Source organism: Rhinatrema bivittatum, chromosome 2 (genome assembly GCF_901001135.1).
Source record: "Rhinatrema bivittatum chromosome 2, aRhiBiv1.1, whole genome shotgun sequence".
Taxonomy (NCBI): Eukaryota; Metazoa; Chordata; class Amphibia; order Gymnophiona; family Rhinatrematidae; genus Rhinatrema; species Rhinatrema bivittatum.
The window spans coordinates 258189426-258202141 of record NC_042616.1 but is presented as its reverse complement, the minus strand read 5'-3'; the positions used below and the strand labels follow the sequence as shown (position 1 = coordinate 258202141).

The 12716-nt window shown below is 39.3% G+C and overlaps 1 protein-coding gene across 4 annotated transcripts in view; it reads right to left on the bottom strand.

The window, feature by feature from the left end:
- SLC4A7 (solute carrier family 4 member 7) overlaps positions 1 to 12716 on the bottom strand; it is a 385387-nt gene that overhangs the window by 106940 nt on the left and 265731 nt on the right. For all 4 annotated transcript variants that reach the window (XM_029589434.1, XM_029589432.1, XM_029589435.1 and 1 more), the window contains 2 exons: positions 10883 to 10986; positions 6662 to 6836 (listed from right to left, as the gene is read on the bottom strand). In XM_029589434.1, the coding sequence (XP_029445294.1) occupies positions 6662 to 6836; positions 10883 to 10986 (279 nt within the window). The remainder of the gene's footprint in view (positions 1 to 6661; positions 6837 to 10882; positions 10987 to 12716) is intronic.

Below are 12716 nucleotides of genomic sequence, written 5' to 3'. Positions count from 1 at the left end.
GAGCTTGCCTATTGCTGTCTCATCCCTCTAACGCCAGGGTCAGGGTAGGCGGTAAATTAGCGGGTTAAAGACGCGGCAAAACAGTTGGTTAAAAAGGCGATAATCGGGCCGCACGTTACTGTATGGGAGGGAATAGCTAATCCGATCGTTTACATATCATAGACATGCCGCGGGCGGAAAGGGATACGCGATTTAAAGAAGCGGTAAAGATTGGTAAAAATGGATAGTGAATCGCGAATTAGACTTCCGCGGCCAAATTGTGGGTAGAAAGCGGATTAGAAACAGGGTAACCGTGGCCACGCTTTACTGTATCGGCCTGATAGTCCCAGGATCTGCAATAATGCACACAAACTAATCTGCACAAAGTTACACCTGCATTATGGAATACACTCACAGTAACAACCCTATCTTTGAAAAGGCAATGTTACAAATATTAAACCAGGCCCTAAACACTATTACACCTCCTATTAGGAAAACAGAATAAGCCAAGCTGCTATAGAACCTCACACAGAAATAATTGTAAAACTATATTAATAAATGTTACAAAACAGCTGCTGAACAGAACATACAACAATTAAAAACTCATAAAAAGTATTTAAAAATTGTCTAAATACCAATTACATATTTCAAAACAGACAGATTACATAATACCCAATAATTAAAATGGCAGTCAATCAAGAAAAATAAACTTAAAAAGCCACCTTTATTTACCCTCTCCAGCAATTCTCCTACTCCTTTCCCTTCCAGGCCAATAACACCCACCAGAAGCAGCAAGGGCTGCTGAAGCTCTGTCGTCACGATCCTCTTCTTAGGGCCCACAACCAGTCTTCTCTCAATCACACACACCAGCCCTCACCCAGGCACCCATTCACACCCACACTCCCATTCTCACCACACCCCCATTCTCACATGCATGCACCGGGCCTCACCGCCAAACCTCTTCTTCCTTCGCTGCAGGGATGGGCTCCAGTTCTGCGCGGCTTTATTCCAGCGGGACTTCTTTTTCGCTGCCAAGGGGATGGGTTCCCGTGGCCACCTTGCTTCATCGGGTCGGGCTTCCTCTTCACCACCATGGGGATGAGCTCCCGTGGCAGCCTTGCTTCGTCAGGGGTCGGGCTTCCTCTTCACCGCCACGGGGATGAGCTCCCATGGCGGCCCCGCTTCCACACTGCCACTCCTCCCAACCCTCCCCCCCCAACCTATGCTATGTCCCTTCTTCTTGCCTCGTCAGCCAATCAGAAGCTTCCTCCCTTCTTTCTACTCCCACTGGCAGGTAAAAAGGAGGAGGCTTCTGATTGGCCTGTGCAGGGGCAGGAAGAATGGAGGAGAATTGCCATTGGCCTGCGGGGGCAGGGAATGGGGAAACACAACTGGGGCAGTGGGACACCACGACACACCATTTGAGAATCGCTGACCTAGCATATCCCTTTCTCTCCCTACCCCCCTGAGAATCTCCCTCTTCTCCCCACCCATTGCAACAGCATTCGTCCTTACTAATGGTGGCTCCAGGCTATTCATCACTCCTTCAGCAGCAGCTTACTGAGGATCCTGTATTCTGCAGCACTGCACTTCTGTTTATGTGTGGGGCAAGGGAGCTTGCTGGAAGTGCTTCTGGTAGGCATGGCCCACTTCAAATGCTGCACTGATGGCACCAAGCAGCAGGCACTTTGGCTGCTTCTGGGAGGGAGGGGCAGGTGCTTGCTCTGCAGTGCCACATCAGCAACACTGGAGAGCAGGTGCTTTGCTTACTGGGGGGGTGGGTGGGCAGGACCTGAAATGCTGCAGATGCTTTGGCTCACACTGGCTTCCAGCAGTTGCTAGAGGCCTTGAGACACTGCATCTACAACTCTGGAGATGCTCTTTAATCAGTCCAAAATTAGGGTAAAAATTGGTTTAAGCCGATTTTCACTTTTGGAAAAATCTGGGAATTTATGGATGAAAATTGGTTTAAACCAAAAACAAAGGACCCTACAAGTCTGGCATCCTCCCTCCCTTAGCCCTCTCTGTCCACAGTACCCCCTTCTCTATCCCGTCTGGCATACTCCTTTCTCCCCTCACTTCCTGCTCAGCAAATCAGCATTATCCAAATCTCTTCACAACTCCCTCACCTGCCCAGCACTGTCTGCACCCCACCCTCATATCTACTTAGAATTCATCCCCTTTTCTCTTTTGGTGCTGTGTCTTAAAAGCAGACAGACAGCAGTTTGAGGTTTCTGGAGTTTTTGTTGCCTTCGTCTTGCCAAAAATGTGGTTCTCTAGGCAACCACCTAATTGACTTAATGGAAGAATTAGCCCTGAAAGAATTCTGAAAAAGCCACACAGAAGTATTTACTTTTAAGTTCTTTTCTTTCCTGTAAAAGTTGTATTATGTTATCTAATAGGGCTGGACATAACCATTGTGGAGGGCTTGGCATAGCTGACATATTTGGCTTGACTTAAAAGTACTGCTTAACTCCAAGAATAAATCAAACAACACAAAACCCACAAATGTTTAATTTTTTTCTTTTTATATAATTTATGATGTGATATGTAATCACTTTTTTGTAATGCAAGAAAAATTTTTTTAAGATGTGCGGTGGTCATTTCATAAATGAGCACAGGTCCCATCCAGGTTAACCAGACCTTATTTTTAAACATGAATGCCCCCGTTCATCCATGTTTTTAATATCTCTTTAATTAAAAATGTTCAAAATATTTTTTTTAAAAAGCTTCAAAACATCATCCTTGAAAAATATTTAAACAGGATAGCTCGCCGCCACTAAACTTCAAACACAGAGTTCTCTAACTAGTGGCAAAATTTGTTTTTTTATTTTGAACACGACTCAAAAGAAAACACTTCATTGTATAAGCTATAGAAAAATGACGTGAAAGAGCACTTAGCTTTGGTAGACAAGAGCACTTGAACCAGACATGGCCAATTTCGAAAATTCTCTCTTCCTCAGGGGTCTCAGCTTACCCACATGCCATCTTCATTCAACTAGATCTTTACAGTCTACTTGCAAATATCAGTCCATGAACATTTCTGGCTCACTTGAAAAGTGCTGCCGCAAAAGCTTAAATCCAAAATGGTGAACCTGAGCTTCCGTTCTCAGCATCTTCTTTTTAAAGGGATCAGATCATGCGATACTAAATGGCATAACCATACTAAATCGACAAAATAGCTGTCAGTCAACCACAAAACCAGATTACACAAGAGATGACCAATCAATCAAATCATTTAATCCAACAAGATGTTCAGTCTTTAAATTTATATATCCAATGTTGTTCTCTGTAACTGAGCAAGGATGCTATATCGGCAAAAGGAGCTCTCGCTTTAACTTTCTCCAAAACAGTCCACTTAAGGTCCTCAAAGCTGTGTCCAAATGTAATACAATGTTCAACCAATGGTGCAGACAACACTTTATTCCTGATTCTGGATCGATGTTCCATCATACGCACCTTGACAGGTCTCTTTGTGCGTCCCACATATACTTTAGGGCAAGTACAAGTAATGGTGTATATAACGTTAACTGTATTACAGTTCGATTAACTCTGGACGAATCACTTTCCACCCTGAAATGGGATCAACCCATATCTCACCTTCAACTGTCGTATTACACACAGTACATGCCTCACATTTCTGATGGATTCCTTTCATGGGCATATTCAAAGCATTCACGCTTGTGTTCGCTCTGACTACTTTATCACGTATATTACTTCCGCAAGTAGTTGCAAACATCGGACATTCTTTAAAGATATCATGAAGAGCCAACACATGCCAATGCTTTTTCACTGACTTAATGATAGCTGCTGTTGCAGTGCTCTGTTGTAATACATACACAAGTCTAGTTTGATCTTTGTGTGCCCGATACTGTAATAACTGTTCCCTATCACTGTACTTCGCCCTCTTGTATGCTTGTTTAATCACTTTGGATGGATAGCCACAATGTTTAAACTTTTCTATTAATAGTCTTGCCTGTTTATCAAACTCATCTTTTGAAGAACAAATCCTCTTGATCCTAAAAAATTGAGAAACCGGCAGGCCCTTCTTAAATGCAGGTGAATGATGACTGTGATAACACAAAGTTATTTCTATCAGTTTTCTGTTGTCCTCGCAATGATACAAGTACATCTAAATAAGCGATACTGGTGTAACTATATTGATGTGTGAAACGCAGGTTGTCATCCAATGTGTTAATCAGATAATAAATTCCTCGAGCAATTCTCTTGAAGCATTCCAAATAAGAAAAACATCGTCTATGTAACGATACCACTTAATGATTTTGGGCCACCACTGAGACCCATATATGAATTTTTCCTCAATGTGGGCTACATAGTGATTAGCCACCGAGGGAGGCATTTAAGAAGGGCCTGCTGGTTTCTCAATTTTTTAGGATCAAGAGGATTTGTTCTTCAAAAGATGAGTTTGATAAACTGTTTAAATATTTTTCAAGGATGATGTTTTGAAGCTTTTTAAAAAAATTTTTTGAACATTTTGGATTAAAGAGATATTAAAAACATAGATGGATGGGGGCATTAATGATTAAAAATAAGAGTTGGGTTAACCTGGATGGGACCTGTGCTCAATTATGAAACGACCACCGCACATCTTAATTTTTTCTTGCATTGAACTTGCAGAAATTTGAACAAAAAAGTGATCACATCATAAATTATATAAAAAGAAAAAAATTAAACATGTGTGTGTCTTGTGTTGATTAATTTAGGTATTACCCACACTGGTGGTTTTGTGTTTGGGTTTAACTCCAAGAATAGGCAGAATAACTTGGATTTCCTAAGTGGAAAGTCCAAACAGTTTAATCCATAGGTACTAATTTTCTAGAGCTATGGTTTCAAGTGTATGCAAATCTCTCTCATATGCATAATCACTGTGTATATGCAGAAAACCAGAATGTTAGGTATGCCTCCAGGACTGAGCTGGGAAACACTGGATTAGTCTCCACTACTCAAAGGAATTTTTGTTTTAGAGAATATTTAGTAAAAGAAACCAGGATATTAATTTCAGATAAAATTGGGGGATTGGAGGTGGTAAGAAGAGTCGTCAACTACTGAAGTACTTCTTTAAGACAGAACGGAAAATTTATAGAACTTGAGCTAAAGGCGGCATGCATGAACTGAAAAAATTAAAAAAAATTTTTTTAAAACTTGACTTGATTCTTAATTTCTGATAAAATATCCCAAAGTGGAATAGTCTACCATTACTGGCAGTGCACTGGAAAGAAAAGGCAGGCAGAAAGATGACTTATTACAGGACACATCCTTAACCCATGTATACAAACTTCTTAAATTTCTATAGAAACTATCACTAGAAAAGGTTTTGAAAACAGGTTGTAATTTAAATATTGATTTTAGGTAACTTGTTAAACCGTTTTATTTTGTAATCTGTTTTACCTTCATATATCAAAAATCTTCTGCTTCAAAGAGGTAATACATATTACTACATTGCAGTCTAGAGTACCAATGCATTTTTATAAAACTATTCATATTTTCATCGTAATAGTCAGAGAAAAACACAGAACAAAAACCTGTTATATACCTAGAAGAGGAATACATTTTCTATACAATCAATATAAAAGTTACATGTGAAAATTTCATTACTACTACTGACATGGTTTGTAAATAGTTAACATGAGTTTCAAGCATGCTTAACACACCTAGCTAGGCTTATAGATATTGTCTGCTGTAGCAGATGCTTTTCATACATAACTTTTCACTACAGAAGTCCTGGATTACTGGCTTGTTAAGTAGCGTTACTAGCCATCTACATGTTTTCAGGACTGATTGGTCAAGGCCTGATTTTGCCCTATTACATTCATGGACTTACAGTCCTGATTTACTTGGAAGAAGCAAGATTATAAATCCTGAAAAAACAACCCCCCCCCAAAAAAAAAAACCCAAAACAAAACAAGAGAACTTTGTTAATATTAACAGTCATTCCTACAATATAGTGTCTTCGTTCAACTTCTCTCATTTGAAAGGCAATCTGCCCATTTCAAATGCATATGAACCTCACCTGAAATGAACTGCAAGCTTATTTCTCAGGATGTTAAATTAGGACTTTATATGTTCTCAGACTATTTGAAAGTTGAGGTTGCTGGTTTCCATTTCAAAAACGATAAAAGCCAGTTAATTAAAATAGATTATACTGTAGCCACATGGTGAAAAAGATGTAGAAGGAAATGTATTTTCTCATTGGATACATTTTACATAGCTAGATACCAGTTTGTAAGATGTCAGCATTAGTGAGAAATTCATATCATTTTTCATTATTTAAATTCAGGACTGAAATTAGGACCAAGTTGGCCATCTTCCCATATAAAATACCTAGGTTTAAAGATTATGCTATTAACCAAGAACTTTGCAAATCTTAGGCAGGTCTTTGGTACTGATGCATTTTTATAGCTCAAATCATTTTTTTTGCCGTAAGAAAGAAAGCTTAACCTCTAGTTATAAAGTAGGTTTACCTGACTGTGCATCTTCTCCTGTTCACATGGTTCCCCCTGCACATTTTTCCATAGCAGTTACCTTTTGCGAGGTGGTCTATTTTGGGGCAAGTTAATCAAATGCTTCAAACAAGTATGAGCAAGGGAGACAAATGCACATGGACACTTTGCATCTGAAGGGGCACACAGCCTGGCTGCTACTTTTCTTTCTTTGTACTCACTATATTGCCTTGTGTAGCTTCTCCCAGGAGCCCTCCAAAAGTGATTACAGGAGACATACAGGCACAGTATAGGAAAAGAATCGAGGCCAGGCACTGCAGGCTTAATGCATCCTTGAAGTCACTCAAGAAAAAAGGTGCTTTCCTTTTGATGTCAAGTACCAAACCACCAAAAAGCCTAAATAGGTAAGACGAAACTTGTCAAACTGTACACTGTAGGTGGCCAACTCGCTTCGAACTGATATGGGCTGTACAAGGCTCTCCGTGCCTAGTGCATCTCAGCACAGCCACAGAGTTAATCATTTTTACATTTCAGTTTCAACTTAAAAAGTAAACTCACAAGATCTTAATCTTAATTTAGTAACTGTAGAAAAAAAAAAAGAATTTATAAAACTGAGCCCATACTTGCCCTTCCAGGTCATACTTTTGCATTTTATTTTATCAAAAATGTAAAAGCAGATTGTCAAACTCAAGCTCTGTGTCCCAAACACGAAGACTATTGTTTTAAACAACCATTCATGTAAGAATGAAATTTCTAGCACTTCAGTGGTATACTTGGCTTCTAGTGCTGAGAGGTCTAAGAGATAGATGTGGCCAAGAAACTGATTAACAGTCAGTATTCAATCTGATGTGTACAACTCATTGTCAGAAAGGTATGCCTGCTAGATGACAGCCGGAACCAGCGCAATAGATTTAGCATCAATGTAAATGGTTTCTCGTTGTATTAGATAAGAAACTGGTAAAATTAACACATGCCTCAAGTAAATAATGCTATACCATCTCAAGAAAATCTGGGTTGTCAATGAAGAGTGCCACTTCACTGATCAAAACCACCATACTTATGCCAACCAATTGGTCATTATGTGATGCTGTCAAAATTGAGTTTCAAAAAGACACTTTCACAGTGCTGAAAGTAGAGGATACAAAACTGGTTTTACAGAGCAGATAGGCAAAGATGACCTGGAAGTCAATGCAAAAAGCTAAACTCCCCCCCCCCCCAAAAAAAAAAAAAAAAGAGATAAAGCAGTTTAAGCAGTTTATTCATACACAAACAGTTTTTCATTTGCAAACACTCGTGACCAAATATAAAATAGCATGCATTATATTTAACTTTTTTTTTTTTTTTTTTAACAATCTAACATGTTAAAGCAGCAATAGTAGATTTGTACCTCTGAGCGAAATAAATCACCATGCTTTAAAATCTAACTTTTGAAGCAGAATTCTATATTTTGACAATTTTAGCTTTGGAGATCTTGACACACTCACTTTCAGGTAGATTTTTAAAACCCCTACACACGTGAAAGCTGGGAGGTATGTGCCTAACTGTAAAAGGAAGTCAGCGCGTAAGCAGTTATATGTACAAGAGCGTTTTGGGGTCCCCTACCATGTAACTTTACTTCTGCTATGGGCAGCGTCTAAGTCATGTAACAAAAAAAAAAAAAAGACTAGTCAGCGGGGTTTTGAGGGTCAGGGGTAACAGGGTAAAAGGGAGGCAAGTTAGCCAGGTGGATAAGGAAGTCCTCTTTTACTGGGAAAAAGCTATTGCATCGGTGCGGGTAGCTTCTAAAATCCCCCCCACTTTTGCGCGAGATGGCATTTGCACGTCAATATAAAATCGTGCACACATGTATGGGCGTATAGCTTTTATAACACGTGCGCATGTGTCACATATCCCCACTAACATCTGCATGCGCCAGAAGAGGTGCGCGGGTCTTAAAATCAACCAAGCAGAGGTAACTTTTAAATCCCCCTATGCATGCCAAAGATGGGAGATATGCACGTGACTCTGCCCAGCGCGTGCTGAACAGATTTTAAAAACCGTGCGAGTATATGCATTATCTCCTGGTACGTGCATAAAAATTTTTTCACAAAAAAAAAAAAAAGGGTAGGACATAAGCGTAGTCTGGGTGGGGCATGGGTGGTGCAATGGCGGGCCGGGACTGCACCATGAAGTCTGCCCGTAAGTATTCACACACAAGAGCATACGCCAGGGTCTCTTACCATGTAACTACTTCTGCTATGGACGGCATTTAAGTCCTGTAACTAACAAAACTAGGCTAGTCAGCAGGGCTAATACAGTTAAAGGGAGGCAAGTTAGAGCGCTTAGGAAGTCCTCTCCTTTACTGGGGCGAACTGGGAACACAGGTAAATGTATCAGCGCGAGTATCTACTAAGCTTCCCACCACTTATACGCTTGAGTTGCCATTTGCACGCGCCAATATAAAATCATGCGCACACATACGCACGTATAGCCGATTTTATAACACGCAAGTATGTTATAAAATGACTGCGAGCACACGTGCGGGTTTTAAAATTTACTGCTTAGGTTTCTCATGTCAGCTCAGTTTGGAACCACCAAAAAACAAATAAAATGCACTAGGATGTTAAATATTACAGGACATTAGCAGCACAGAAATTCCATCGACATTCTTAAGGTCATCTGGGCTAAAGTAATAAGACCATGTACATCAAAAATCTTTCAAGTTTCAAGATTTAATAATGTGCAAAGTCTTAGCTCTGTTAGGACCTGGAGAAAAGCTTCAGACTTTTTCAGGTTGTAATAAATGCTGGTTCAATAATAGTTTTATGCAGCACTTTAATGTACTAACTAATACATAGTGTTTGCTAGTGATGTACTAGTTCAGGGGTGGCTAATTGGTTCTCAAGAGCCACAAACAGATCTGGTTTTCGGGATATCCACAATGAATCATCAAGAGATACATTTACATACAATGGAGGCAGTGCATTCGAATGAATCTCATGCATATTCATTGTGGATATCCTGAAAACCTGGCCTGCTTGTGGCTCTCAAGAACTGGAGTTGGCTATCCTGCATTAGATACAGTATGTCTCTCACTTCATTCAATACACATTAAAGTAGTGATGCTTTACTTCTTACTTTTGCTTCTCTTTCCTCTGACCTACATGTCAGAATACAGAAAGTAAAATGCTCAGTTTATATTAAATGTTGATTTTTAATTAAACGTTTCTCAAACTTTAAAACTGAGGGACTATAAAATATTTATGTGCTCTACATATTTCTTTTTACTACATGTATGTGTATTATCTGTTCTGTTGCTCAATAGTGTTTGTGTTTTAAGTAAAATGTTATTTCATCAAAACTGTACTAAAGCAAGAAAAGGTCATCTGTTGTACAACTTTTTTTTTTTTTTGTTTTAAATACCTGTTTTGCTTAACCTCTCAGGATCTGTGAAAGGTGAGGGATTGAAAGCACTGGAAGCCAAAGACTTCCAATATATGTATCCACAGAACAGCTACATCAATAACACCTATAAGCTCTCACTCACTGTACCTCAATCCTGTTGTGTAAATACCACTTCTCAGAATAAGAGAATGATTTTAATCTTAACAATTCAGACTTAATGCCCCTCTGCTGAGCTGCCAACAAGATGTCTATTACTTTCATATTTGATGGAGGCTTTTTGACATCTATCTGCTAGGATTTGGTCAAAGGCTACCTCATTTCATAGACTTTGTTTTATTTTTTCTAATATATGATATGTACATTATGTAAACTGTTTCAACAATTCTTTACTAATAGGTGGTATGTACATTTATTTAAAAAAAAAAATTCTAGTGCCTATACTATGTTCACTATCTATATGAACCTGTAATCTAGAGATAGTGAACAGTGATGATAGTTTAGCTCAGACAAAATGTTGAATTCTTTGCAAATTGTGATACCTTTTATTGAGTCAAAATTTTGTTCTAAGCCCATGCAGGCCACATTTTGAAGGAATCTGTCACCCTGAAAGCTCAAGTACAATATTTATGGATAGTTCCTTATGATGTTCTAATTAAAAAACATCACAACTTGCAAACAATTCAACAGATTACTTACATGTGTTTTTGACTTCCACAACAATACAGAACAAATTATCAGGCAGGTCTACTTTAAAAAGACGTGCTACAAGAGAATCACTTGAGCAAAAACAGAAACACTGAGAATAAGATAAAATGGAGAGAGAAACAGTCAAGCAGACAAGCTCAAATTTCGATTAAAGTACCTAATAGTGCTGCTTTAACATATATCAACACACAAATGCTGACAAATATCAAGTGCTACTTTAAGCTTTATAAGTCGCCTTTCAGTTCACATGCTTGGGATTTTCTAATGAATCTACTTGCCACAATTTCTGACTAGTTTCTTAAAAATAAAACTCTTCCAAACTGTTGTGATAAAGTCTATATAAACAAACTCACCTTCCAGTTCTCTGTAACTCTGGTCCAGCATGATGGGCTTCTTCTTTGATCGTCTCGCCCGTGGGAGTAGATCCATTTGGAAATGTGGGAAGTTTCCTTTTTTCCTATGTCACAGGAAGCAGGGGGGGGGAGGAGATAACACTTAGAATGAGTAATCTTTCGCATGAAAACCAAGTTTACAAGCTTCCAATGGTAGATGTTACTATGAGCAAATCAGGCCGGCCCACTCTTTAGTCTTTCATGTGGAAGATTTGCATTTGCCCCTTAGCTCCTGTTGCCAAAGGGCCGATGTAATAAGGTGCTCAGTGGAGCACACAGTTTTACCTGTGTCTGTGCACACTTTTTATGCACAAACTTTGCTCCCAAAGCAGGAACTTTTGCACAAAAAATTGTGCGCATAAAACTGTACATGATGCTTACTGTCCTCGCATGGAAATCCCATTCAACTTAAGGCACTAGCTATTACCACCAAACTTACCCCTAGATTCATCAAAATGCTATGATTTCACAAGGATAATGCTCGCAATAAGAAAAAGGGGTGTTTATAATTTTAGAATTCTGAACCACGCACTTCCTATAGGTAGCATTGACATTTTCGCACCCTGCGAAATGTGTATTTCCCTACTCACAAAGTGCCCAGACAGGTTATTACTATATTTTTTTTGGGGGGGGGGGGGGGGGGGAGGAAGAGTGAGACTATATAAGACCTTCATAGTAGTCAACTATTTATATCACTATAGGAGGGCCAGCTAATAATTTGAGGTGAGGTTTTGGGGGTGGTTTAGGGTTTTGGGGCCAGTTTACATGCAGAGTGAGATGTATGAACAGCATAGTACAACTCGGTGAAGATTTGACGTCACAAAGATGAGATTTCTACAGTGTTCTCTAGCCCTAGCTTGATGGACTCTAACAGGGTACTATCAAGCTAGGCTGATAGAACATTGTAGAAATCTTATCTCTCTGAGGCTTTCCTCACTCCAAATGACGTCAAATATAAATAATTGAATTCTGTGAAGGCTTCCCCTGAGGAGCGCTCTTCTCTCTCTCTACTCCACTCTCCCTCTCCTCCTTCCCAAGCCCAGAAATGGCCGAAATGCAATTTGCAACCTTTATCGCTAATTGCGTTATGGCCGGTTCGGGCATATCACACAGCTTAATGCCAGGAAAAAAGGTGTAGTTATTCCTGGCGTTAAAAATGCGCGATAGCATGTTACACAATCACACGGTGCGATAATGCCCCTCATTTTCAGTAATCCCGCCCAAATCCTTCCCCGAGCTTGCCCCTTTCAAGAATTTGCATTTGTGCCATGCAGTACTCATGTGCGTTATGGCTTTAATGCAATTTATGCCACTATAGTGGGCGTTAGCACCACAACGCATTTTGATGAATGATCCTGATAGAGAGGTGCGCTGCCATCAAAGCTATAGGCAGAAGCAAGATATCCAGTGTTGGGACACCTTTAGTTAGTATTTTATGTGCAAAAAAATATGCATTGCATGAAAAAAGAAATTTGCTTTCAACACAATATTTTTGTGAAAATCATTTAATGCACAGAAAACTATTTCTGCTCATAAACCATGTTTTCTATATATATAACATTTTTCTGCAGATTAAGCCTTTTCTTAGCAAACATTTTACACATTTTATATTTAAAATGTCACACAGCCCCCCAGATGCAGTATGCAAATCAAACTGGTGCTCAGGTTCTGCGGTAATTCCAAAAAGCCAGCCAAAATAAGCATTACTCACCTGCAGAAAATTTCAATAAAACCAGCAGTAAAAAATGGAGCTAGTTTGAAAAATGCTGCAGTGTTCCCTATTGGTTGATAGATG